General features: G+C 62.7%; 2 protein-coding genes across 16 annotated transcripts in view; one reads left to right on the plus strand and one right to left on the minus strand.

The window, feature by feature from the left end:
• On the plus strand, positions 1–16,384 carry ADCK5 (aarF domain containing kinase 5). Of its 13 annotated transcripts, none has more exons than XM_027132214.1 (15): positions 1–100; positions 7,921–8,027; positions 8,512–8,661; positions 13,831–13,906; positions 14,020–14,220; positions 14,310–14,450; positions 14,529–14,642; positions 14,720–14,851; positions 14,920–15,003; positions 15,085–15,166; positions 15,256–15,334; positions 15,426–15,517; positions 15,579–15,831; positions 15,921–16,037; positions 16,124–16,384. In XM_027132214.1, exons 1-15 carry the CDS (start codon positions 89–91, stop codon positions 16,227–16,229), a joined length of 1,746 nt encoding a protein of 581 aa, XP_026988015.1. In that variant the 5' UTR covers positions 1–88; the 3' UTR covers positions 16,230–16,384. The 13 variants fall into 13 exon arrangements, with proteins under 13 accessions (XP_026988015.1, XP_026988020.1, XP_026988022.1 ...); XM_027132226.1 differs by lacking the exons at positions 1–100; positions 7,921–8,027 and adding exons at positions 9,875–10,089; positions 10,915–11,120 and having other exon boundaries at positions 8,547–8,661; XM_027132222.1 differs by lacking the exons at positions 1–100; positions 7,921–8,027 and adding exons at positions 9,875–10,089; positions 10,915–11,120 and having other exon boundaries at positions 8,547–8,661; positions 14,025–14,220.
• The window catches only part of CPSF1 (cleavage and polyadenylation specific factor 1), a 15,364-nt gene continuing 6,979 nt past the window's right edge, over positions 16,375–24,759 (minus strand). For 2 of the 3 annotated variants that reach the window (XM_027132116.1, XM_027132115.1), the window contains 36 exons: positions 24,611–24,638; positions 24,376–24,518; positions 24,195–24,275; positions 23,937–24,088; positions 23,703–23,849; positions 23,411–23,550; positions 23,227–23,337; positions 23,050–23,143; positions 22,877–22,964; positions 22,683–22,805; positions 22,550–22,601; positions 22,372–22,466; positions 22,218–22,292; positions 22,056–22,136; positions 21,893–21,982; positions 21,566–21,676; positions 21,337–21,478; positions 21,073–21,251; positions 20,864–21,000; positions 20,607–20,781; positions 20,317–20,523; positions 20,159–20,248; positions 19,925–20,068; positions 19,689–19,841; positions 18,782–18,898; positions 18,594–18,684; positions 18,438–18,522; positions 18,026–18,167; positions 17,785–17,937; positions 17,532–17,708; positions 17,375–17,441; positions 17,258–17,305; positions 17,019–17,174; positions 16,810–16,939; positions 16,589–16,727; positions 16,375–16,494 (listed from right to left, as the gene is read on the minus strand). In XM_027132116.1, coding sequence (XP_026987917.1) covers positions 16,447–16,494; positions 16,589–16,727; positions 16,810–16,939; positions 17,019–17,174; positions 17,258–17,305; positions 17,375–17,441; positions 17,532–17,708; positions 17,785–17,937; positions 18,026–18,167; positions 18,438–18,522; positions 18,594–18,684; positions 18,782–18,898; positions 19,689–19,841; positions 19,925–20,068; positions 20,159–20,248; positions 20,317–20,523; positions 20,607–20,781; positions 20,864–21,000; positions 21,073–21,251; positions 21,337–21,478; positions 21,566–21,676; positions 21,893–21,982; positions 22,056–22,136; positions 22,218–22,292; positions 22,372–22,466; positions 22,550–22,601; positions 22,683–22,805; positions 22,877–22,964; positions 23,050–23,143; positions 23,227–23,337; positions 23,411–23,550; positions 23,703–23,849; positions 23,937–24,088; positions 24,195–24,275; positions 24,376–24,518; positions 24,611–24,638 — 4,191 coding nt within the window. In that variant the 3' untranslated portion in view covers positions 16,375–16,446. The remainder of the gene's footprint in view (positions 16,495–16,588; positions 16,728–16,809; positions 16,940–17,018; positions 17,175–17,257; positions 17,306–17,374; positions 17,442–17,531; positions 17,709–17,784; positions 17,938–18,025; positions 18,168–18,437; positions 18,523–18,593; positions 18,685–18,781; positions 18,899–19,688; positions 19,842–19,924; positions 20,069–20,158; positions 20,249–20,316; positions 20,524–20,606; positions 20,782–20,863; positions 21,001–21,072; positions 21,252–21,336; positions 21,479–21,565; positions 21,677–21,892; positions 21,983–22,055; positions 22,137–22,217; positions 22,293–22,371; positions 22,467–22,549; positions 22,602–22,682; positions 22,806–22,876; positions 22,965–23,049; positions 23,144–23,226; positions 23,338–23,410; positions 23,551–23,702; positions 23,850–23,936; positions 24,089–24,194; positions 24,276–24,375; positions 24,519–24,610; positions 24,639–24,759) is intronic. The other variant, XM_027132117.1, reaches the window with a different exon arrangement.

Genomic DNA, 24,759 nt, shown 5'->3' on the forward strand with positions numbered 1-24,759 from the left:
GCGCGTGCGCACTGCGCCCCGCCCGCAGGGACTGCTGGGCCGGCGACGCGAGCGTGTGGCCGGCGGGAGCGGAGCTGCGGCCCCGAAGATGTGGAGACCTGTGAGCCCCCCGCGCGCCCGCGCCCCTCCCGCGGCCCGGCCGGGACCCGCAGGGCCCCGAGACCCTGCCCCCAGAGGTCCTCTCGCCCGACAGGGACCCTCAGGGCTCTAGGAGGAGCCCGTCACAGCCCTCAGGCGTCCTGTCCTTCGGGCCCCCGCTTCAGCCCCCAGGCCCTGTGGGGAGATGCCGGGAGCCACTTAGGGGCCCACTGGAGAGGCTGCCTTCCCGACGCACCCCACAGCCCCCCTTCTCAGAAGCACGTTCTCCCTGGTGGAGCCTTGTCTCAGAGGCGGCCTCTCCAACCGCGCGAGGGATGACCCTCTAGTCCCCTCACGGGCTCCCCTCCCCAGGGAGACACTGCCCAGCGCCTGACCCCTCCTCCCGCCCCGTGTCTCCCTTGGACCCGTCGCTGCTGCAGACTCTGCCAGAATCCCAGACCGGATGCCCCGTCTGTCTTTCTGCCTGCTCCCTTGGGCACCCTTTTCGCCTGGTCACCAACCCCCACGCCCTGGGTCATCCTGGGCTGACAGCTGCCCCCCTGCTTCTGGGGAGACAGAGGACTTCGGGGGCTGGGAGGGGCGCAGAGCCACCCCTCCTCCCACGCTGTCTCCGAAAGCCCCTCTCAGGCCTTCCTAGGCTTCTGCCTGGCCCTGGGCTGCCCTCCTAGCTCAAGCTTCTTTTGATCCTGAACGTGGCAGCTGACGTTCCAGTTTTGCTCCTGGTCGGGCCTCCCCGTTTTATCGCGTTTCTGCAGTTTGGATTAGCACCTTTCAAACCGGGTGTCGTAGTCATTGACCCAGATCTTAGCCACTCCCTCCCCAGGAATCTAGCCCTTTTTTCCTGTGGTTGGTTTAGAGCTGAAGAGACTGAGGGGGGCTCATCAGCGTTTCAAATTGGAATTTTCTGTAGACCTTGTCTTTTTCTAAGAAGCCTAGCCTTGTGGGTTTAGGTATTAATACAAATAAACGCCCATTACCTTTTGTGGCTTGCAGTGAACAGCTCCGTTACATAAGGGTGTTTTATGGGCTGAGATGGTGAAGCAGTCTGAGAGTAAGTCTGAGAGTCAGGCGGAGAGACACTGAGTTGGTCTTTTATAGTTTATTTATCTTTTTATAGTTTATAAAGCTGCTTCACACAGTCAGTTCACTCAATCCTCCAGGCGGCTTTAGCCCCTGATGAGGAGATGCCCATGACCAGTAAGTGGAGCAGGGCCCAGTAGCCTTCTGAGTCCTGACTGGTGTTGAGAAGGTCACAGACCCTTGGAAAAGGAAAGGACAGGGCATTCATGGTCATCTCCACACCTCTTCTGGGCCCAGATTCCAGTCTCTCTTCCTAACCATGAGAACGTTTCTGCGCTTTGGCTTCCTCTGCTGGTGTGGGCGCAGGGCTGTTGACCTCACCATTACACTGCCCAGGTTCTTGTCACCTCTTTGTAGTTTCTCTGTTTCAGGCCTCATGAGACTCAGCAGCTGCTTCTTACCGCTGGGGGCTGGTTTATCCTGCAGTGACCTTTCACCTTCCTTCTAATCTGCTGTGTCTCATCAATGGTGTGTTAGAAAAGCAGACAGCTCAGCTTGTGCCTAAAACACGAGTGCTGTGTTAAAGTACACACAGAGTTTGTGAGGGTTGTAGTAGCTGTCCGTGTTACTACTCAAGCGCTTTCTGCTACTTTGTAGATGGTTAGCTGAGTTCCAGATGGGCACTCCGTTTCTGCTGACCGACTGTTCAGGCACTCTTGAAAGCGCTAGAGGCTGGGGTAGAGGAGGCCCATCTCATCTTGTCCCAGCTGGGAGGCTTTTGGAGTGAGAGGGGTGCTGGGACAACCCCTATAAGCCAGGACCGCCCCAGGATAGCCGCGTGCGTGGTCACCCTGGTGAGAAGGCACGGTGTGCGGGGTGTGCCTGGGGACGCACAGCCCTCTCTGTACATGTTTCCTGCCACGCTCTGGTGCCTGAGCTCTGGGTATGGTTGGGTTACATGTGATGTGGTGGAAACTGTGCCGGACTGGTTCTTGGAAAGTCTGGCTGCGGGCTCTGCCCCACATTTATAGCTACGTGACCTCGTTGGGCTTCAGGGATGTCTCCCCTGTGATGGGGACATTTGGGGAGTCGCTGGGCACCCCGGCTGGAATGAGCCAGGCACACTGGGGGCCCTGTGGGCACTCTGGCGTCGTCAGCAGGAGGCCTCATCCTTGGAGGCCGGCCCAGGGCGAGGCTGCGGTCGGGGCTGGGGCTGTCTCTCGCCTGACCGTGGCCTTCGCCCTGTTGCTCAGTGACATCCTCGCTTGGGCCATGTGGGGTTCTGGCTCATTCACCGTTTATCTTAGTTCGGCGAGCATTCATGGAGTTCCTGCTTTATCTTAGAAAGCACAGGGCTAGTCAAAGTACAGAGATGATTGACTGGTGGGCCCTCCTCAGGCTGGTGGAGAGAAAGACCGCGAACTACCAGGCACAGTCCTGTGTGATAAGGACAGTGGGAGAGGGATGGGGGGGATGGTAACCGTGGTGAATCAGGGTCGGGGAAGGGCCTTCTAGGCAGAAGGGCAGCCTGGGGAGCAGGCCTGGCCAGGCTCTGCCAGAGGGATGCCAGAGGGATGTTTATCCCGGGAGAGTGAGTGAGGAGGTCTGCCAGAGGGATGTTTATCCCAGGAGAGTGAGTGAGGAGTCAGTGCCGGGAATGATGAGCTGCAGCCAGAGCTCCTGCTGCAGTGGTGGCTTCTCAGAAGACAACAGAAAACTGTTACGGGGCCGGTGGTCAGGGGCGGTTACTTTTCTGGCCATGCCCCCTCTGCGTCGGCCGTGTGTTCGGAGGCTGTGGACTCTGGTCCTCAGCTTCGCTACCAGAGCCCTGCTGGTGGTGGATAGTGGTTAGGAGGCTGCGGGCGCAGCGGGGGCCTCGTGCCTTAGATGATTCAGGTTCAGCATCCGCCTGTAAAAGAACTGTAGGTTTTAACATGGTCGTGATGTGTCAACTTATTTGTCAGTTAGGTGACTTGACTTTTCTCACCAGACCCTTCCTACTAATGGCTCAGGGGGACAGTGTGCTCCGCCCTGTGGCTGTCAGGACCTGCCACCTGGGGAAGGAAAGGGTGACGACTGGGGCAGCGGTTTGACTTGGGCTCCACCCCCAGATTCACCAGGCATTTCTGCTGTGGACCACGTGAGGAAATATGTGTGAAAGTCCCACCGTCAGAAATGCCCACCTTTTGTTGAACACCTGTTAGGTGTCAGACCCTGAGCGAGGTACTTTATTTCTACCATGTTTCACCTTTCCAGCCTGGCAAGGTGTCAGCGGGGAGTCGCCCCCAGGCAGAGGGTAAAGGTTGGTGAGGCTTGCGGGCTGGGCCTGTGTTGCTGCAGCGCAGCGCTCGGCCCTCGTGGGCTCTGCCCGGCTCCACGGCACCCCGTCAGCATGAGGGTGCTGAGTTCTGTGCCTTTCCACTGGGGTCACCAGAAAACTGGCTGGGGCTGCACACACTTCTCCTCTGGGGTGTCCTCATCGTGTGCCCCTCAGGGTCTCCCTGATGGACTCTGGTCTTTCCCCAGGTGGCAGGGTTTGGAGGGTGAGCCCTCTCTCAGGGGCGCCCTCCTTGCGCGCAGTCTTCTGCTGCTTCTAAGTCAGACATACGCAGAGCACGTGTGCGGGGCCTCTGGGGGAGGAGGTGTGATGCTGGGTCCAGCTGTGGTCTTGGAGCAGCTGTGCCCGGGCTCTGGGAGTGACAGCCCCTGCCAGCCCTCACCTCAGCGTTGGCGCCCGCAGCCTCTTGACTCTGCCCCTCCAGGTGGTTGGCACATTGGCTAGAATAACTCGTGGACCTGTCCTTTCCTTCTGAATGTAATCATTATCGATCAGCTTTGGCCATTTTCCTTCTCTGTCTCAGGGTGCAGTCCCCATGGGACTTTGCAGCAAGGCCCCCTCTGCTGCCCTTCCACTCCAGTAGCTGAGCATTTCCTCATATCTGTATATAATCTACTCCAAGCTTTTCATAAGTTGGTCCCTGACTCATGATGGTTTGACTTACGATTTTTCAACTTTATGATGCTGCAAAAGTGATACACATTCAGTAGAAACCATGCTTCGAATTTTGATCTTTTCCTGGACCAGCAATGCAGGGTGGATACTCTCTCCTGATGCTGGGCAGTGGCAGCTGCAGCTCCGCAGGTCACAAGGGTGCACAGCGGTGCCCTGACAGCCGTTCTATATTCACTTTCAATCAATTACATGAGATAGTCCACATTTTAGTATAAAACAGGCTTTGTGCTAGATGGTTTCGCCCACTTGTAAGCTAACGTGAGTGTTGTGAGCACGTTTCAGGAAGGCCAGTCTCAGCTGTGACGTTCGTTAGGTTCAGTGTGTTAAATGCGTTTTCGACTTATGATGTTCGCAGCTTACAGTGGGTCTGACCCTAACCCTAACCCCATCGTAAGTCGAGGAGGATCTGTAGTCTCTCTTCTGGGCTAAACAAACCCTTTTTTCCTTCTGAAAAAGCAGGGGGCAGCTGACGATCTTTCAATATAAATAGTTGGACTTCCCTGGTGGCGCAGTGAATAAAACTCCGCGCTCCGAATGCGGGGGGCCTGGGTTCAATCCCTGGTCAGGGGACTAGATCCCACATGCATGCCACAACTAAGGAGCCCTGGAGCTGCAACTAAGGAACCCACCTGCCGCAACTAAGACCTGGTGCAACCAAATAAATAAATACAATATAAATAGTTTAGTTCAACCCAGCAAATACATCCTTCTTGTTAGGTGGGTGGTCTGCAGAGCAAGGGGGGCAGGGTTGTTGGGAGGAGGGTTAGGGCATTGGGGACCAGCGGGCAGCTTAGTGCAGTGAGGAGGGCCTAGCGGCAGGTAGCTTCAGCGTGTGCCTCCGCCTGCCCTGCACGCTGGGCTGGACATTGCTCGAGGGCTTTGCAGATGTCAGCTCACTCACCCTCACTTCAGCAGTACAGCAGTCCCCACCTTACAGTCAGGGAAACTGAGGCACAGAGGGAAGGCACTTACCCACGCTGCATGACTGGTAAGTGCTGGAGCCCAGATTCCAGCTCCAGCCCCAGAAGTCTGGCTCCAGGTTCTACTTGAGTCTCTGGGGTGGGGCCTTCCAGTGTCTGGTGTTGAGTGGTGTCCCTGGCCTCTACCCCCTACATGCCAGGAGCACCCCTCCCCCAAGTTGTGACAACTAGGAGTGTCTCCAGACAGTGCCAGGTCTGCCTGTCCTGTACCAGCTACCTCGCCTTCCACATGCCGCCTTCCTGATAGGACTCTGAGAGTATAGCAGATGCATTGCACCTTTGATCATGAAAACATTTACACATAGGGACAAGCTGACAGCGTGGTCCCAGAGAGTTAATTATCCAGATGCCACCACCTAGATCTACCCATTATTAACATCTTGCCCTAGTGGGTCTATTTCTGTATGAAAATATATATTTTGTTGTCGTTGGATCATTTGAAAGTAAGTCACAGACATTTTGACACATAATCTCTAAACACTTCAGTGTGCATCCCCTAAGCAAGGGTATTATGTAGCCGCAGTAACCGTCATGCCTAAACATCGTAATTTTTGTGCTCCCTGGTATCTGGGGTCCCTCAAATGTTTCATAGGTGCTTTCTTTAAGACTGAGGTTTAGTCAGGGTTCATGCTTTGCACTTGGTGCAAAGTCATCCCACGTTTTTTCTCGTGACTTTTTTTTTTAACTTGTAAGGAACAATTGCAGATATTTACAGAAGTAGAGAAAACTGATAAATGCCGGTGCCGGGCACCAGTAGTTCTCAATGCGTGGATGCTAATGGCTTTCTGGTGAGGCCGGGCTGCTGTTTAGAGACACCCCAGGCTCGGGAATTCTCGGGGTCACTGATAAGGACGAGGAGCCCCAGGGCTGGCAGCTGCTGGCTGTTGTCATTTCTGATTCCGTGGGCTTGTGACCTCGCTGAGAAGACCAGAATCGCAGCAGAACGCTCGCTGGCCAGAGGAGCAGGCAGCTGGTGTGCGGGGCGTCCCGGCCTCGGCCGTCTTGCCTGGTTCCTCACGCTGGCCCTGAACCTACCCCACCCCGCACCCCCGCCCCCAGGCCACAGCTCCGCCTCGGGCTCCAGCCCCCTCCCAGGCTGACCACTCCAGCGTACGCCCCCTCCCTGCGTGAGAACCCTGGGACACCCCCGGCCCCCGCCACAGCTCGCTTCACTGCCCACCCTTTTCGTCTGGGCGCCCCTCCCCACCTCTGACCACACATGTTCTCCAGTCACAAGCCGCACGGGCCTGTCTCCTCCCCAGCAACGCCCCCCAGTGTCCGGGTGGAAGACCCACTTGCTGCCAGGCCGCAGGGTCCCTGACACCCCCTCGCCTGGTGCTGCCCCTGCGTGCGGCGCGTGGGCCCCACCGCTAGGGTCTGGCCTGGGACACAGCCAGGGCTGTGGGCTCAGAGAGTGGGGAAGGCAGGCCTGCCGGAGACGGGGCCAGAGCCAGAGGAGGGCAGCAGGGATGCGGGCAGGAGCGTTCTGCCTGCACGTGGCCCCTCACGGGCAGGGTGTGTTTGGTGGGTGTGTGGGGTACAGGGAGGGGTCTGGACACCTCGCAGAGAGCAGGCAGCGCCGGGCAGCCAGGCAGGGCTGCCTGAGGGGGAGGCCCGGTGTGGAGCGCCCCCCACGCCTGCTGGTGCCACAAACCCTTGTCATCTGTGGGGTGGGAGGTGACTGGGGTCCCAGCCTGCAGCCGCTGTGTGTGCCATGCCCCAGGCCAGGTCAGGTCGTGTGGGCCAGGTAGGGGGGCAGCGGGGTGGACGGCAGGCTGGGCCGCCCTCTGGCACGGAAGGCCTGGGGCTCTGCATGCCCGAGTCCACTCGCCACTGCCTCTCTTGCCTTTGCGGGGCTTTCCTTGAGGATCTGCCCTTGCTGTGTGTGGCCTTATGGGGTGGAACTTCCTGTCCTGTCTCCTCTTGGGACGGCAGGTCATGGACCTTTTCCTTTGACTTTTGTGTTGTTCTGCATCCTCGAAATCGCCTTCAGGGCTGTGTGCTTTGGCCAGAAAGTGATTGGAAAGTCAGTTCCCTATTTGGCCCATAATAATAATACTAACGTTCATGATAATAGTGTTAACGTCTGTGTTGTGGGCCATGACTTACTTTGCACAATCTTTTTTTCCCCTAAAAACTGAGAATTTAGAGTTGGGGAGTCTGTGGTTGAGGAACTCTTTAAGGTCTTATTCAAATAGGATTGGGAGACCAAGGCTGCCAGTGAGGGTCGAGGAGCCGCGATGTTTCTTCCGTGGCCCCTGAGACAGCGCAGCATGTTGGCCTGTCTCCCTGGCACTTGGCTTCTCTACCTGTCCCTCCCTCCTCCGGGCAGAAGCTTTCCGGGTCTGGCCGCTGGGGGCTCAGCAAGCACAGGTTCCTTGTGCCCTCGTTGGCTTTCGGAGCAGGCGCCACCCCGAGGCCCTCTGCCTCCTTTCTGATCGTGTGGTGAAGCATTCTCGACCCTTCCTTGGGAGGCCGCTGGTCTCAGCAGCGGGAAATAGGAAACGAGGGCTCTCGGGGCCCAGCAGAGTGTTGGGGGCAGGGACCGAGGGGCGTTTCCAGTGGCCTGTGGAGGGGCTTCCGAGGAGGACGCCCCATGCGCAGATGCACGTAGCCTTCCCTTCCCTAAGAGCCTCGCTCTTAACCCGGCGGAGCCTCTGCCTCCCCGCGTCAGACACGCGAGCGCCCAGGAAGCACCAGTGCTCTTCAGTGATGTGTCTGGGGCGGGGTGGGGGGGGGTCCCTGCCTGTGTAAGGCTGGGGAGGCATGTTCCCGCCGCCAACCCTGTGCCCTCTGCTCACTTCGCAGTCCCAGCTCTGCCACTTCCACTCGGCCCTGCTGCAGGGCAGGCTGAAGCCCTGGCCATCCCCCACTGCCTTCTTCAGGAGAAACCTCGGGGCACCGCCTGCAAGGTGGTGAGTTGGCCACGGGCACCTTCCAGGGCATGTGCCCCTCATCAGGAGGGGCGACCTCTGTTGGGGGGCCGTGCCTTCTCTACGCCACCCGCAAGACGGGACGCACCTGCTCCCACGTGCGGTGCGCTGGCCGCCCCACCGCCAGGGTCCTGGCCTGGGCCTCGGCCAGAGCTGTGGGCTCAGAGAGTGGGGGAGGGCGGGCCAGAGCGAGAGCGGGAGCAAGGGGTTGGAGGGCCGAGTGGGCAGCGGGCAGGATGGAGCCCGCTTGGAGCCCTGGGGTCTGGGGGGCTGTGGGGCTCAGGCGAGGTGACTCGGACCCGGAGGTCAGAGAGCACTGCGGTGACCACACAGGCGTCCGGAGTCGGTGCTGCCTGCCGAGGTCCTGGTGAAGCTGCAGCGGCTGCGGGCTGGGCCCGGAGAGCCAAGGCCGGAGGGGCCGGGGCAGACGGGAAGTAACCCAGGCCGTGCGCCTGTCGTCTTCCAGGCCCTCGAGACCGCAGCCCCTGTGGAAGAAGGCACTCTCCGCCACGGTGCTGGGGGTGCCCCTGCTCCTCGGGGCGAGGTACCTCATGGCTGAGCCACAGGAGAGGAGGCGGATGCGGCTCATGGTGGACGGCATTGGGCGCTTCAGCAGGTAGGGGGCTGGCAAGGTGGCGGCTTCTCCCCACTGCGTCCCGTCCTCAGGCGTGCGGGGCCTTGTGCGGGGGTTGGGAGGGGCAGCAGGGTTTTGCTGGGAACTCTGAAGCTGCCTTCCAGGGATCTCTTGTGCTGCCCGGTGGGGCAGCCGAGCGCTGCGGGGCCCACACCATCCACGCTGGGCATGGCCTCCGCAGCCTCATCTCCCTTCGGGCTGCCCACCACTCCCAAGGAGAGTTGGCATATCCAGACGGAGAGTTTGGGGCTCACAGGGGGGGCTCACAGGGGAGGACTGCCTCTCGCCTCCACTCCCGGTGTCCTGGACTAGTGACGGGCCTTGTTGGTCATTGGCGTCCAGGGCGCCTTAAGCAGAAGGGTCTCTCATACTCCTGTGTCTCCCGGGGCAGGATTCTGGGGGTGTGGGGCGGTCTTCCCATTGGAGCAGCTTGGGCAGGCATTCCTGCTCCAGTCAGATCCAGGAATTCCTACAGCCACAGGGTCTTGAGAGCTAGTTCTTGGCATTGAGTGAAACTTCAGCTTACCCAAACCCATGGTTGGACTGGGGGTGCACGATTGCCTGGGGAGGGGGCTCACATGAGACCTTGGTCGAGGAGGCCGCTGCAAGTGTCCTGCTCTGCCGGCTCTGAGCTCCTGCTGCCCTTTGGGAGCCTGGGTCGGTTTCCCAGCGCAGGCTCAGGATGCCAAGGACTTGGGGCACTTGGCCGGAGCTTTGCTGAAATTTACCCCAGTGGCAGCCATAGGTGGGCAGATGGCCAAACGCTTTACCTCATTCCATCTTCGGGATGAAACAAGGCCTTCTGTCCTCAGCTCGCTGGCAGCGGCTGCACCCACGCCGTCTTCCAGGGTGGTGGTTTGATGGGTTTGCCTGGAGCTCCCACTGGCCCTCCTGGGCAGGTTCTAGGCAGTGGCCTCTGTGTCCTGCAGGGTTTCCCAGTCTCCACAGCCTAGAGATTGATGAGGGCAGAGCCTGGGGTTGGCTCTCCTGTGGCTTTCCACCATGAGGGACCGCACAGGACCAGTGGGGACTGTCCCCAAGCAGCCTGGTTCTGAAGATCACACTGAGCAGGTCTGGGCCATCTCACCTGCTGCTGCTGCGTATGCGCTGCTGTTTCCCAGCATTAGCTACCCCATGGCAGACTCGGTATACCCCTGCCTTCTCCACTTCCCTCCTGAAAAGGGTATTTTTACAGCTTGCTTTCAGAGGCTGAGCTAGAGCTATTTTCCCAACAATCTGTGCGGTCTCGTCAGCTCTCAGCCCTAACAGTTGCCAGGACAGGCAGGCCTGATGGAGCACCCCTGGCTGGGCGCAGGGTGACCACGGGGCCTCTGGAGACCTCGGGGCCCACAGCGCGTCCTGGGTAACAGGGCAACGTACGTGCAGGAGCCCAAGGAAGGAGCGTGGGTGGTGAGTAATTCAGGACCAGCTCGCCCAAGGGCAGCGGGGCTCATCCTGTTGTGGGAGGGGAGACCAGAATGTACCACACACGCCCAGGCTCACTCACAGGGGCTGCGGTGGTGGAGGGTGGCATCGGGGTCCATTTCTGCCCCCACCCCTTACTTAATTTTAACTTTTAAAAATCCTGTGGGCTTTTTTTTGACACAATTTCAAATGTCCAAAGAAGTTGGACTGATAACATAAAAGAACTTTTTTCTTTTTGAAACATTGACAAATAAGTTGTCAACATGCCCCATTACCCCTGAAACCTTGAGTTATTTCCTAAACAAGGACATTCTCCTCCACAGCCACAATCGGGAAGCTGACACATTGTGACCCTCTAACCCTCAGACCCTGTGTTATCAGGTGCCCCAGTAACAACCTTTTCAGCCCCAGGACCCCACCTGGGCCCATGTCAGTCTCCAGTCTGGAAGAGTCCTAATTGTCTCCTCAGCTCTCATGGCTAAACTCGAGGTCAGGGCATGGCCCCCCAGACCCCCACTTGCCCAGGGCGTCTGACACCAGCTGCAGGTTCCAGCGTCCGCATGGGTTCCCTCACCTCAAACCACTGGCTACAAATTGGGGGGGTCCCCACAGACTCCCTCAGTTTTGATAGTTCCCTAGGACAACTCAGGAGATACTGTACTTATGATTATGGTGTTATCTTAGCAGAAAAATAAAGTTGGAATCAGCAAAAGGAAGAGATGCCCAGGGTGAGGTGAGGTCTGGGAGGGTCCTAGCCTCAGAACTTCATGTCCTCTGACACATCCCCCACCTCTCATCCCCCTCTGACAGTACACGTGGGTCACCCCCAAGCTTTGGTGTCCAGAGTTTCATCTCATAGCCCTGATTGATTGAAGACCCTGAACTCTAATCCCGTGGTTGTCCTTTCTGGCTGGCAGAGCCCCTCCCTGGTGTGAACCGTCAAGGCTGTTATGCGGCTCCGATGCTGCCGTCACTCAGGAAATCTCATGGGTTTAGAGGCACCTCCCAGGAGCTGGGTAACGTTAATTCTTCGTCACATGATGACCTTGACATGTTTGTGGGCAGATAGGCCATAATATTGTACAACAGGGGTCAGCAGACTCTGGCCCTGTGCCAAATACAAGGGTCAGAGGTGCTGCCTGTTCTATAAATAGAGGTCCTTGGAGCGGCAGCCACGCCCCCCTCACCCTCCTGAGGCTGCCCCTAGGACCCAAAGTATTTATTGTCTAACGTTTTCAAGAAAAATTTTGCCGAGCCCTGATGTGGGTTTGTCTGATGTTTACTCCCAGTTTGTCCCATTGTTTCCCTCTTTGCTTCCCTTGTCCTTTGATGTGGGTGCCTGTGCCCCTTGCCCTTCCGTCGCTAGTTTAACGTCCCCAGTACTTCTCGGATGAGCTCATTCCTACCTCTCAGCCGTCCCATCCACCCTGAGGGCTTGTGTTCCACCATAAGGGAAAACTCTGTCCTCCCACGTGTTCCTTCCTCTTGCTTGCGTCAGTCTGGACGGGGACATTTTACTCCGAGGGCTGCTCTCACTCAGCATCAGTGCTGTGTAGTTGCTGAGACTGGGTTTGGCTCATAGGAGGAGCCCCTCCACCTGGCTTTTAGGACCCTTCTCTCTCTTTTTTTTTTTAATATTTATTTAGGCTGCACCGGGTCTTAGTTGCAGCACACAGGATCTTTAGTTGCGGCACGCAGACTCTTAGCTGTGGCATGCATGCAGGATCTAGTTCCCTGACCAGGGATGGAACCCGGGCTCCCCGCATTGGGAGCACGGAGTCTTAACCGCTGCAGCACCAGGGAAGTCCCCCTCACCCTTCTCTCTTTAAAAAAAAAAATTATTTATTTATTTTTGGCTGTGTTGGGTCTTCGTTGCTGTGCGCGGGCTTTCTCTAGTTGCGGCGAGTGGGGGCTACTCTTTGTTGTGGTGCGCGGGCTTCTCATTGCGGTGGCTTCTCTTGTTGTGGAGCATGGGCTCTAGGCACGTGGGTTCAGTAGTTGCAGCACGCGGGCTCAGTAGTTGTGGCTCACGGGCTCTAGAGCGCAGGCTCAGTAGTTGTGGCGCACGGGCTTAGTCGCTCTGCGGCATGTGGGATCTTCCCAGACCAGGGCTCAAACCTGTGTCCCCTGCATTGGCCCACGGATTCTTAACCGCTGAGCCACCAGGGAAGCCCCTGACCCTTCTCTTTTAATCTCCAGCATCTGACTGTAAATTGTTTCAAACATACAGCAGAGCTGGTGAGTCTGGCTTTTATCAATAGCATCTCGGAACCCTTCCAATGCCCTCCGTCCTTTGAGCATTTTACTCCAGCTGGCAGCACAGTCACTCCAGGCTCAGCCTTGGAAGCAGCCAGTCTCCCGATGGTTCTTCGGGATGGAGCAGGGGCTCGGGGGCCACGGTGAGGATGCTGGTGTGCTGGCCACTCTGGGCTGTCTGCCCCAGGCTCCTCCATGGACAGGGGCTGCGGGTGTGCGTGCGTGTGTGGCTGTGAGCACACACGCCCAGGGCCATATGTTTGCTTCTGTGGGCAGCCATCGACGGCAAACCCGCTCTTCCATTTCCCACACGGGTCATTCTGGTTTTCTCCCTTTCTGTGTCTGTAACTCCTTCTCCAACTGGGAGAAGCCCGGCTCCCCTTGTCCCTAATTTACTGACCTATTAGCTAGGCCACCCCGAGTATAGCCATCACCCCACTGCCCTCACCTGCACCCCTACCCTCACTTCTGTGCAGACCTTGCATTAGCTTTTGGACGAATTATTCAGGAAGGAGGGCAGCTCCTCTTTGGGTCTCAGGGTGCTCAGAGAAATCCTGTCTCCTTGCTCACCCTGCCTCACACAGACAGCCCTGTTTGCTTCCTGTGTCAGGCTGGGGTGGGTGGGACAGACCCGGTTCGTGGCACTCAGTCTGGGCTGACCTCATTGCTCTAAGACACCGGTCCCTACAGCTGCTGGGAGGGCAGGAAGCCTGTGCAGGATCCGGCAGCCTCTTCCTTCCCACCTTTTCATCCTGGCCCCTCGCGGCGAAGGGGCTGGAACAGGATATGCTGGGGCGGGCGGAGGCTTGGCCTGCACCGGGGCCCCGAGAAGCAGGAGCCCCACACCTGCTCGTGACGGTTTGAGGGGCTGGGGTCTGCGGCACTGGAGGCCTGGATTCTGGTCCTGGATCCTCCCCTCTCCAGACCCAGGGCCGCCTTGTCCGTAGCCTGGGGCGTGGGAGTGAGCGAGGACCCCTGCCCACACCAGAAGGCCTGGGCCTGCGGGACTTCCCAGGGCTGTGCCCTCAGCCGGGAGAGCAGGCCCCAGCTCTGGGGTTTGAGCCCCAGGGGCTCCTGTCCACTCCAGTCGGAGTGCAGAGGAGACAGGACCAGTGGTGCAGGGGGGCCTGAGCGAGGGCATGTCCACAGACGGAGCAGCCATTGCAGCTGTGCTGGCTCGTGGATGGATTTTCTTGTGTAACAAGTGTTATCAAAGGATGAAAAGAGCACGCCCGCTTGTTAGGGCCCGAGGCCCCGTTCCCATCCCAGGCGCCCCTGGGTGCACGTTCAGGGGCTGAGGGGTGGTGTGGATGCAGGATGCCCAGTCCACAGCCCAGCGGCTGAGACTGACCTGCTGGCCACGCAGTCCCGAGAGCCCAGCAGCCCCGCCAGGTGCTCACAGCGGTCCGGGGTGCTGGCGGGGATCTGAGGCGAGTGCCCGCTGGGGCTGAGGGCAGCCTGTGCCCACAGGTCTTTGAGGGTCGGCCTGCAGATCTCCCTGGACTACTGGTGGTGCACAAATGTCGTCCTGCGAGGGGTGGAGGAGGTTTGTTCCTGCGTCCTGGCCTGGCTGGTCCTGGCCTGCGGCCTGCGGGGATGGGGGTGCCCAGGTGGAGGTGCCCGCCCGCCCCCATCCCTTCCCTCTATACCTGTGGTCAGAACAGCCCGGGGTACTTGGAGGTGATGTCTGCATGTCACCAGCGGGCGGCTGACGCCCTGGTGGCTGGGGCCATCAGCAACGGGGGCCTCTACGTGAAGCTGGGCCAGGGGCTGTGCTCCTTCAACCACCTGCTGCCCCCCGAGTACATCAAGACACTGCGGGTGCTGGAGGACAGGGCTCTCACGCGGGGCTTCCGGGAGGTGAGCCCTTCTTGCGGGAGTGTGGAGGCAGGAAGCGGCCGCAGACTGCTCCGAGCCATGCCCCCCACCCCACCCCGCTGTCCTGCCAGGTGGATGAGCTGTTCCTCGAAGACTTCCGGGCCCCGCCCCACGAGCTCTTCCAGGAGTTTGACTACCAGCCCATCGCAGCAGCGAGCCTGGCCCAGGTGCACCGCGCCAGGCTGCACGACGGCACCGTGGTGGCCGTGAAGGTACGCGGGGCCCCCGCGGGGCGCCGCGGGGGGCATCCGGGCGCCGGTGGCCAGTCCTCCCTGCAGCCTCCCGTGTAGGTGCAGTACATCGACCTGCGGGACCGCTTCGACGGCGACATCCACACCCTGGAGCTCCTGCTGCGGCTCGTTGAGCTCATGCACCCCAGCTTCGGCTTCAGCTGGGTCCTCCAGGTAACCGTGGGGGCCCGAGGGGGCCGGGGGTGGGCCGCCTCCTGACCTGGACCTCCAGCTGCCCATGTGGCCCCCAGGACCTGAAGGGGACCCTGGCCCAGGAGCTGGACTTTGAGAACGAGGGCCGCAATGCCGAGCGCTGTGCACGGGAGCTGCAGCACTTCCGCTATGTCGTGGTGCCACGCGTGCACTGGGACGTGTCCGGCAAGGTGGGCTGGGTCCCCTCCTGGGCGGGGGTGTGCAGGCCTGCCGAGCTGAGGCACCTGTCCTCTCCCAGCGCGTGCTGACGGCGGAGTTCTGTGAGGGCTGCAAGGTCAACGACGTGGAGGCCATCAAGACCATGGGGCTGGCAGTGCGGGACGTGAGTGCTGCGGGCCGGGGCGGGGGAGGGTGTGTGTGCCGTGGGCCCAGAACGATGGCCTGTGGCCTGGCCTGTCCCCAGGTCGCGGAGAAACTGATCCAGACCTTTGCCGAGCAGATATTTTACACAGGCTTCGTCCACTCCGACCCCCACCCTGGCAATGGTAGGCAAAGGCCGCAGGGGGTGGGAGTCGGGTCTGGGGTCAGGGTGCGCCGGTGTGCGGCGGTGTGAGACGGCGCGCCCTGTTCCTAGTCCTGGTGCGGAAAGGCCCCGATGGGAAGGGACAGCTGGTGCTGCTGGACCACGGGCTGTACCAGTTCCTGGATGAGAAGTAAGCTGGGGGTGCGGGGGCTGGGTGGGCACACCCCGCCCTGCAGGCCGGCCTCCCCCCGCCCCCCGCCGCTCATTGCTGGGCCCCCCAGGGATCGGTCAGCCCTGTGCCAGCTGTGGCGAGCCGTCATTCTGAGGGACGAGGCTGCCATGAAGGCGCACGCGGCTGAGCTCGGGGTGCAAGGTGAGGCCGGGGTGGGTGTGAGGCGGGGAAGGGGGCACAGCCCTGGCTCAGGCCCCCCCAGACTACTTCCTGTTCTCCGAGGTGCTCATGCAGCGGCCTGTGCGCCTGGGGCAGCTGTGGCGCTCACACCTGCTGAGCCGTGAGGAGGCGGCCTACATGCAGGACATGGCGCGGGAGCACTTCGAGGAGGTCATGGCCGTGCTCAAGGCCCTGCCGCGGTCCATGCTGCTCGTGCTGCGCAACCTCAACACCGTGCGCGCCATCAACACCGCCCTGGGCGCCCCAGTGGACCGCTACTTCCTCATGGCCAAGAGGTGCCCACCCCCACCCTACCCCGCGCCTGCGCACAGCAGGAGGGGCGGAGGCGGGGCTGATGGCCTGTTGGTCGGTGGTCTCTGTGCAGCGCAGTCCGGGCCTGGAGCCGCCTGGCGGGCGCCATGAGCCAGAACACCTATGGTGCCAGCCTCCTGCGCCACATCAGGGTCATCTGGGAGTCGTTCAAGTTTGAAGTGGCCCTGAGGTGAGCAGGCGCGCGGGGTCCGAAGGGTGGGTAGCCAGGGCCCACCCCCCCCACCAACCTGCGACCCTTTGATACCCCCATCCCAGGCTGGAGACCCTGTCGATGCGGATCACTGCCCTCCTGGTCCGAGTCCTGGTCCACCTGGGCCTCATGCCCAAGAACAAGGGGCTGTACGAGTACCTGGAGATCTAGGGAGCCCCGGCAGGAGGACCACAGAGCTCGCCCCACTGCAGGCTGAGGGGCCGGCCAGGGCCAAGGCACAGAGGCCTAAGAAAGACCTGGGGGCACTGGAGTGACTGTGGCCTGGAGTTGGGCCTGCAATGACCACATGCTCTTCTCAAATCAAACAAATGTTTTTCTTTGTGTTTTGTACAAAAGCGGGGTGGGGAAAGTGGCAGTATCCAGGGGTCTAGAAGTGGGCAGTGACTCGGTCCGTCTCCAACAGGTCGTCCAGGATCTGTGGGGAGAGAGGTGGGTGAGGGCAGGGGGCAGGGGGTGGGGGTGGGGGGTGGCTGGGGGCACGTGGAGGGGCAGGGCGGCGGGCAGCTCACGATGTCGGGCGTGGTGCCAATCTTCTTGGCCAGCTCCCCGCGCTCCATGGTGCTCAGGTACAGGTAGCGGTTGAGCAGCTCCCCATCCAGGACATTGCGCACCGCATTCTGTAGGACGCGCCGGTCCACGTGCAGCATCCTGGGGGGTAGGCGCGGAGGCAGTGAAGAGTCGGGACAGATGCGGGGTGGTGGGAGAGGGGGGCGGGGGGCGGCAGGCTCACCGGAAGGCACGCGGGTTGAGGCCGGCGTGGTGGGGCAGCATGGTGGTCAGTGCGTTCTGCAGCATCAGCAGCCGCCGGTAGGTCTTCTCCTGCATGGGCAGCAGGAGGCCGATGCCACCGTCCAGTGTGGCTAGAGCGGACACGGTGTGAGCCCCGTGGACCCCCACCACACCCCACTGCCACCTTAACCCCCTCTGCCCCACGCTCACCAAACCACGTGATGTGCTTATTCTCCCACACAACGGACTTCTTGCTGGGCCCTTCAGCAGCCCCCCGGCAGGGGGTCCTCCAGAACGTGTTCACGTGGGCGCCCACGTGGAAGTCCGCCCGGCGCAGCAGCCGCATGCCCCCGAAGCTCTCCTTGGCTGGGCCAGAGGGACCTCAGGTCACTGCCTGCCCGGCCCCATGCCCGACCCCCTGCCCAGGAGAGGGTGGAGGGGGCACTCACCTTCTGGCAGGTACATGTAGACCATGAGGTTGCGGTCACGGTCGGACACTAGGGAACAGAGCCCACAGTCAGCCCCAGCCCCAGTGACGTCCCGGGGACCCCAGCCCCCATGCTCACCCAGGAAGCCCAGCTGTGCACTGTCCACCATGAAGTCCACGCTGTACACTTCCAGGGGTTTGGCGTCCTAAGGACGGGAGGGGAGGGGAGGGACGGACGTCAGGGTGGGCCTGGGGCAGCACTCACCCACCCGCCGTGCAGCCCAGCCCCTCAGTACCCGGGACACGAGGCTCAGCGTCTTGCTCTCCTCCTGGTAGCGCAGCAGCGAGATGCTCTTCATGACGTCCGCGGCCAGGATGAAGTTCTTGACGCTGATCATCTGGTGGATGTAGAGCTGTGTGTCGATGAAGGCCATGCCTGTCAGCTCGCTGGCCCGCAGGCTCCACAGGAAGATCTGGGGGGTGGGAGGGGTGGGCGGTGAGTGGTGGGCGGTGAGTGGTGGGTGCCGGGGTGGGCGGAGAGGGGCAAACCTTCTGGCCGATGGCCGACACCAGGTGGCCGTTGCAGTGGCACAGGGCAGTCACGGGCCCCTTCTGCTCCTTCTCGTACAAGACCTTGAACTTGTTCTTGGTCAGGGGCTGGCCGGGCTCGGGCACCACCTCGATCACGTCCATGATCAGGATCTGTCAGGGAAGGCGGGTGGGTGATTCACAGGGGCTGCGTGCAGGCCGCTGGGCACTGCCTGCCTCCCACCCCCTGCCGGCCGCTTACCCGCCCTCGGCACGTGACCTCCTCCCCTTGCATGAGGCAGGTCCCGGCGGCTACGTAGCCCTTGAGGCCCGACACGGTTTCCTCACTGCGCAGCGACACCGTCTTCATGCAGGTCACGTGCTCCCACTCCTCTAGCTCGATCCTGCATCAGCCCAGGTCAGGACAGCAGCCCAGGTCAGGACAACTAGCCCAGGTCAGGACAGCTGCTCAGGTCGGGACAGCTAACCCAGGTCGGGACAGTTAGACTAGGTCGGGACAGGAGCCCAGGTCGGGACAGCTAGCCCAGGTCGGGACAGCAGCCCAGGTCGGGACAACTAGCCCAGGGCGGGACAGCTGCCCAGGTCGGGACAACAGCCCAGACCGGGACACCTGCCCAGGCCAGCCACCAGCCCCGACCTGGGCCCAGCCTCACCTGGCGTTGGGGATGGCCTCCCAGCTGACCGGGGAGATGAGCTGGATGGAGAAGGCCTCCTGCTGAGGGTGGATGTAACGGTCATCTGCACGGACAAAGGGGTGACAGTCAGGGAGGGTGGCCCCGAGAACGGGCCCAGCCTGGGGCACCTCGCACCTCTCTCAATGGTCTCAAACTCCTTCTCCTCGCCCGTCATGCGCGGGATGCGGGTGCACGGCGTGTTGGTGCTGGTGGCAACGGCATACACCTGGTGGGGGGAGGGCGGGGAGGGTGTCACATGCCAGAGGCCAGGCCCCCAGGCCCCAAAGGTCCCTGGTGCGGTGGGGTGGGGGGCGGTGTCAGACCTTGGACTCCACATGGTAAGCCACATAGTGGGCCGTGCAGCGCAGCGGGATCTTCCTGACAGGCCACGGGGCATCGTAGGACAGGTAGGCAGGCAAGACACTGATCCTCAGCTCGCCCTGGGTGGGGCAGGGAGTTAGCGAGGGCTGGCACACCCCAAAGGCCAAGCCGATGAACCCAGGCCTCCAAGGGCTCCCTTGGGTCAGCCCTCAGCTCTGCTGGAATGGGTGGCGAGAGACCGCAGCGTCCAGGCAAGGCCTTGGAGAGACCACGGCCCACTGTCCTGTGCTTTGTGGGCTTCCCATCCCTTCAGCCAAGCTCGCCCAGGGCTGGGACACTGGCCACAGCTGTGGTCTGGGCCGGGACAAGGGAAGAGCCAGGCTCAGGGGGTGCTGGAGGCTGCAGGCAAAGGGTGGGCGGCACACACACAGGCCACGCCAGGGTCTGCACAAACAAGCACGGGTGCCCTGCCGGGGCCCCGAGCCAGTTTCCTCCGCCCACAGTTGTAAGCGCACCAGCACCTACAAAGCACCTACCACGTCACCATCACTGAGTCCTCAGAGTGCTGACACCTTGGTGACAGGTAAGGAAACTCAGGTTCAGAGAGGGTGAGCATCTCACCCAGTCACACAGCTTCTAAGGGGCAGAGCTGGGGTCCAAGCCAGCAGAGCAGTGACTGGACCCTGGTTGCCCAGGCGGGTGCCCTTGTGGGCTACAGCCTCCAGTCCCGACCTCCCCAACTCGGCCTTGGCTCCCACCACCCTCTGGACACCCCCTGACTCTCCATTCCAGGGTGCCCCCATCCCGAGCCACTGAGGGCCTCTTTTCTGGGGCCCCAGCACCTGGTCCTGCTTGGGCAGCATCGGCGAGCGTCAGAGAGCCAGGCTGGGCCGCATGGGGCCTCCCTACCTGTCTGTTGAAGTACAGGAAGCCGCGGGGGCAGTTGACGTTGTGGAATGGGGCGAAGGAGTCGATGGGGCCATCGATGCCCATGGGGTGCAGCCGCAGGGCCCCCCGGCCAGTCACCAGGAGCCAGTGGGGCGAGGGGCCGCAGATGAACACCTGGGGGCAGGCAGTGTGAGGAGGCTGCTGGGGCCGGAGCCCTGTCGGCCGCAGCCCAGGCTCCCTTGGAGCCGCCAGCCTACCCCCGAGTAGCCGTAAATGTCCTCAAAGTAGCGGAACCGCGCCACACGGCCTCGGGCCCCGGCACCCTCCTCAGCGCTGCCGCCTTCGGCCTTCTTCTTGGACGGCTTTGGCTTCTTCTCTCGGAAGTTGATGCTGTGCGGGACCTGGGGAGGCGCCGCGGCCGTGAGGGCCATGTCCTCCCCGCACCCCTGCTCCACACCCTCCCCACACCCAGCAGAGCCCAGACGCTGCACCTTCTTGAAGCGAACTTTGAGGTTCCCCTGGCCGAGCTGTGAGTCGTGGGGGAAGGCCTCGTACACGAGCAGCTCCTGGTCCACGTGCACCTGGGGGCGGGCGGGTCGTCAGGGGCGGGGGCTGCGCAGAGCCCGGGGGCGGGCGGGGCCACACTCACCAGCAAGTAGGGCCTGCGCTGGCGGCTCCCCAGCGCCACCAGCAGCACCTCCTTGACGAGGGGCAGCTCGCCCTGGCGCGTGGCCTCCTCCTTCCGGGCCTCGCCCTGGGTGGTGGGCTGACCAAAGGAGCTGTCCACCAGGACCCGCTGCCCCACAGGGAAGTTCTTCACCAGGAACACCAGCCGCCAGTCGGGGAGCTGGTAGATCTGTGGGGACAGCAGCAATTAGCTGGGCGGGGCGGGGCACAAGCGGGGGACGGGGGCCATGCTGGACACGGGGCGCCACGCACCTCCATGGTTCCGTTCTCCCGCACCAGCAGGCACCAGTGGGTGGGCTCAGCCCGGAAGGGGGTGGGGTCCCGGTCGGCGGGGGGCTGGCTGCTCCTGCGGGCCTCCTCCTTGCTGGGGCTGAAGAGGGAGCCCGAGTCTCCGTAAAGCATCTCCTCCTCGTCATCCACCGTGGGGCTGGGGGCCAGCAGACACGTCAGTCACGGGCAGCCTGCCCCAGGGACCCCGGTCCCAGCCTGCAGCCCAGCCCCACACACACCTGGTCTCTGAGCCCTGGCACTCGGCCTCTGAGCCGCTGCGGCCGCCCAGCTCGTCGCGGGCCCCGCCCAGGCGGCTCTCGGTGGTGAACAGGCCGCTGACGTCCCGGTACACGCAGAGCGTAATCACCTTGGACTGCTGCGGGGATAGGGGGGCTCAGTGGGGGGGGCGGGGGGTCAGCCGGCCCCAGGGACGGAGGAGGGAGCCTACGTGGTGCAGCGGGGGCTTGTGCAGCGCCAGGCGGTGGTGGCGGCCCCCGTACGAGTCACTCTTGAGCAGGAACATGGTGACGTGGCCCTCGGCACTCATGATGACCACGTAGGGGTCGGCCACGGCGCACTGCACGATGGGGGAGCCCAGGTCCACGGGGATGAAGTGCAGCTGGTTCACTGTGGACACAGGCTGGTCAGCAAAGGGCAGTCGGCACGCACTAGCCCCGGACCCCATCCTGCCTGCCCGTGTGGCCCGGCCCACCTCCTTCCAACAGGCGGATGCCGAGTGGCGACACTTGCACGATGTAGCGATTGTCCCCGATGTTGCCAGCAAAGACTGTGGGGCCCTGCGTGGCGAAGCCGCTGGTGTCCAGCTCCATGATCTCCTGCCCCGTCTGTAGGATCTGTGGGTGACGGTGGGTGATGGTGGGTGAGGTGCAGCCCCCACCAGCGGCCCCCCCCGCCCCAGGCTGCCGGGCGGGCCCCATCACCATGGTGGAGTCTTCCCGGCTCAGGATAAGGAACCCGTGTCTCCGCCCATCGTCATCTGCTTCGGGGGCGCTGGGCTCCTGCTCCGCCCCCTCCCCCTTGGTGCTCTCCTCCTGTGAAGGCAGACGGAGAGCAGGAATCCCACCGCCCAGCCCCAGGTGCCCGGAGCGCCGAGCCAGAGCAAGCCCGTGGCCAAGCCCGCCTGAGCTGCAGATTGGCAGAGCCAGTGCTGGGACCGGCAGCCTCTGGGCCACCCACACACGGGCCAGGTGGGCGGCAGCTCTGGGCCCCCGCACCGCCCAGGCCTCGCCAACCTGGGGCGCACCTACCTGCTCCTTCCGCACAGGGGCGATGACTGTCCACATGTCATAGCAGCCAGGAAGCTCAAAGGTTGTCACCACCTGGGGCCGGATGCTCTTCTAGAAGGACACGAGGGGTGTCGGCAAGCGCACCCGGGCCCGCCAGGAGGCGCCACCCCTGCCCCCCACACACCTGCAGCACCGACAGGGCCCCGTTCTTCCCGTAGCCGGAGCACACCACGATCTCCAGGTCTGGCTCAGGACTGTTCTGAAACTGCATGGCGGGCAGGGGGGTGAGGACGGCAGCTCCCTGCTGCGCAGCCTGCCCCCCACCACCTCGCCCCCGAGCGGGCACCTCTTCAGAAAGGAAGGCGGGCTCGCCCATGGCGGCGTTGGCACAGGGTCCGATGTTGAGGATGCTGTCACACACCTGCGGGCACAGCAGTGGTCAGGTGGGCAGGCGGGGCAGGCGGGCCGGCAGGCGGTGACCCCTCTATGCCCAGGCTCACCTCAAAGGAGTAAGTGGCCAGCTGTGTGCCTGACTGGGCCTCGCTGCCGTACACCTCAATCTCGTCCACCTCGTCCTGCGGCACTGACTTGCCCCCTACAGCATGTGGAAAGGCCACCTGAGCCCACCTGGCTGCCCAGTCCAGCCCCCGCCCTCGGCCCTCACCTCACGGCCCTCACCTGACCAGCCCGCTGTGGCGTCCACGCGCTTCTTCTTGGAGGGCGGCTCCTCCTGTGAGGCAGGTGGGGTGGTGAGCAGCCCCCGAGGCCGCCCCGCGTGGGAGGGCAGCGTCCCCACAGTCCCCGCACCCACCTTGTCGGCAACCTCCCGGGCGGTGCCGGCCGGGGGCTCCTGCAGCTTTTCCGTGTACTTGAGGAGCAGGGAGTTGCCCAGGCGAGAGCCAAGGAACAGGTATCCGGGCTCCATGGTGACCATCTGAAGGCAGGACGGGGATGAGGGTGGGGCCCAGTCCGGACCCGGGGCCGCCCCTCCGAGACCCCACTCACACTAGTGGTGAGGACGCTGGCGGCGGCCTTGTCGAAGTGGAAGGCGCGGACGCTGCGCATGCCGTCCGTGATAAGCGTCAGCACGTAGCTGCCGGGAGGGACACGCTGAGCTGGCGCGGGGGACCCACACCACCCGCCAGAGAGGACGGGGCTCCCTGGAGTGGGAGACTCACATCTCGCCGCCCTTGAGGGAGATGACCATCTTGTCGTAGGAGATGAAGGCTGCCTGGGCACAGTCCAGGGTGATCCGCACGCCCTCCTGGGTGCCTGTGGTGGGGAGTCAGCCAGACCCAGCAGCCTCCCGCCCCTCCCCCCCCCACACCCCTCGGCCCCGGCACCCCGACACTCACGCAGGGGGAAGGCAGTGGTGCCGGTGGTGAGGCTGTTGAGGGCCACGCCGTAGGGGGGGACGCTCTGGTTCAGGTACAGCAGCGAGTTGACAGCAAAGACCACCACCCCGCCTGGAGGTGGACACGCTGGTGGGTGGGGCCCAGCACTCTCCATACCCACCCCCTCCAAGCAGCCCCACCTCACCTATGGGCTTGGGCACGGCAAGGGCCTGGGTGCAGTCAAAAGGCAGGCTGGTGAGGGACCAGATGACAGGGTGGACCTTCTGCGTGATGTTCAGCGAAATGGCCACGATGGAGCACGTGTCCTGCCGCACAGCCACCCGCCTGGGACCACGACAGCGCGTCAGTCCCCAGTCCCGTCAGTCCCCAGCCCCGCCCACAGAGACTCGCCCAGCTCCTCCCTCCCTCCCTCCCCTGGGGCGGGCCTCTCCCCGGGTCAGGGCCACAGCCATGGCCACAGCAGCGCAGGACCTCACCCAGGCCAGGTCTGGTTGGGCTCAAACAGGATGAGCAGGGTGGGCTCGTAGTAGCCGTGCAGGAACTGCAGGTCAACAATGTTGAGAAGCTTCTCGTCCAGGGCCCTCACGTCAATGATGTAGCTGGGCAGGAAGCTGGACCTCTGCCTGGGGGCAAAGGGCTTCAGCTGGGGAGGGGTACAGGGAGGGAACCCCGGCTCGGCAGCGCCTTGCCTCCCCTGCCCGGGCACTCACCCCTCACCCACGAGCCCCTCGTGCTCCTCGGCCAGGCTCTCCCTGCGGAAGGGAAGGACCACCAGCCGCGTGCCGTAGATGAGCATGGCCGCGCAGCGCCCGTCGGGGTCCACGCGCACCCGCGGCGTGTGCACGTTCTGCACAAAGCCGTCCTGCAGGGGAGGGGCATCAGGCAGGCCCTGGCAGGGGACCCCGCGGGGAGCCAGGGGGCGGGGCAAGGCAGGGAGTGGGGCGGGGCAGGGGCGGGGCTAGGCCTACCCGCAGCTCAGGCTCCTCAAAGTAGTGCAGAGACAGGGTCTTGAGATCGTGGGTGCCCGGGTCGTACTCCACTACCGACAGCTGGGGGCGGCAGGTCAGAACCGGGCCCGCCCACCGCAGCCCCCCTCCGCCCGGCTCCCGCCCCCACTGCCCCCCCCCGCCCCCCGCTTCCCACTCCCACCTTGGCATCCTTGAAGCTCAGGAGCAGGGCATCCCTCTTGGCGCCTGCCAGCTGCACACTGGCCATGGACATGACGTTGCCGAAGAAAGAGAAGGAAGCCACCAGCTCCAGCTTTTCCCGGTGCTCCCGGTGGGCCTTCCCCTCTGCGGAGAGCCAGTGGGTAGGGATCTGGGCCGCGTGCCCCAGCCGCCAACCCCCAGGTGCGTGGCCAGGCAGCCACCCTGCGCTCACTCACCTGCGCTCCTGTCGTTCTTGGTCGGCACCTGTAGGAGGGAGAAGGAGGGAGGACAGTGAGGGGCCCACCTCATGGAGGGACAGGAGAAGACCACCCAAGGCCGGCCCTGCAGCCAGGAGCCCCACGGGGCTCGCCACAGTGGAGCGTGC

Source organism: Aethalodelphis obliquidens, unplaced genomic scaffold, assembly GCF_003676395.1.
Source record: "Aethalodelphis obliquidens isolate GAN/ISIS:26980383/991018 unplaced genomic scaffold, ASM367639v1 scaffold41, whole genome shotgun sequence".
Lineage (NCBI taxonomy): Eukaryota > Metazoa > Chordata > Mammalia > Artiodactyla > Delphinidae > Aethalodelphis > Aethalodelphis obliquidens.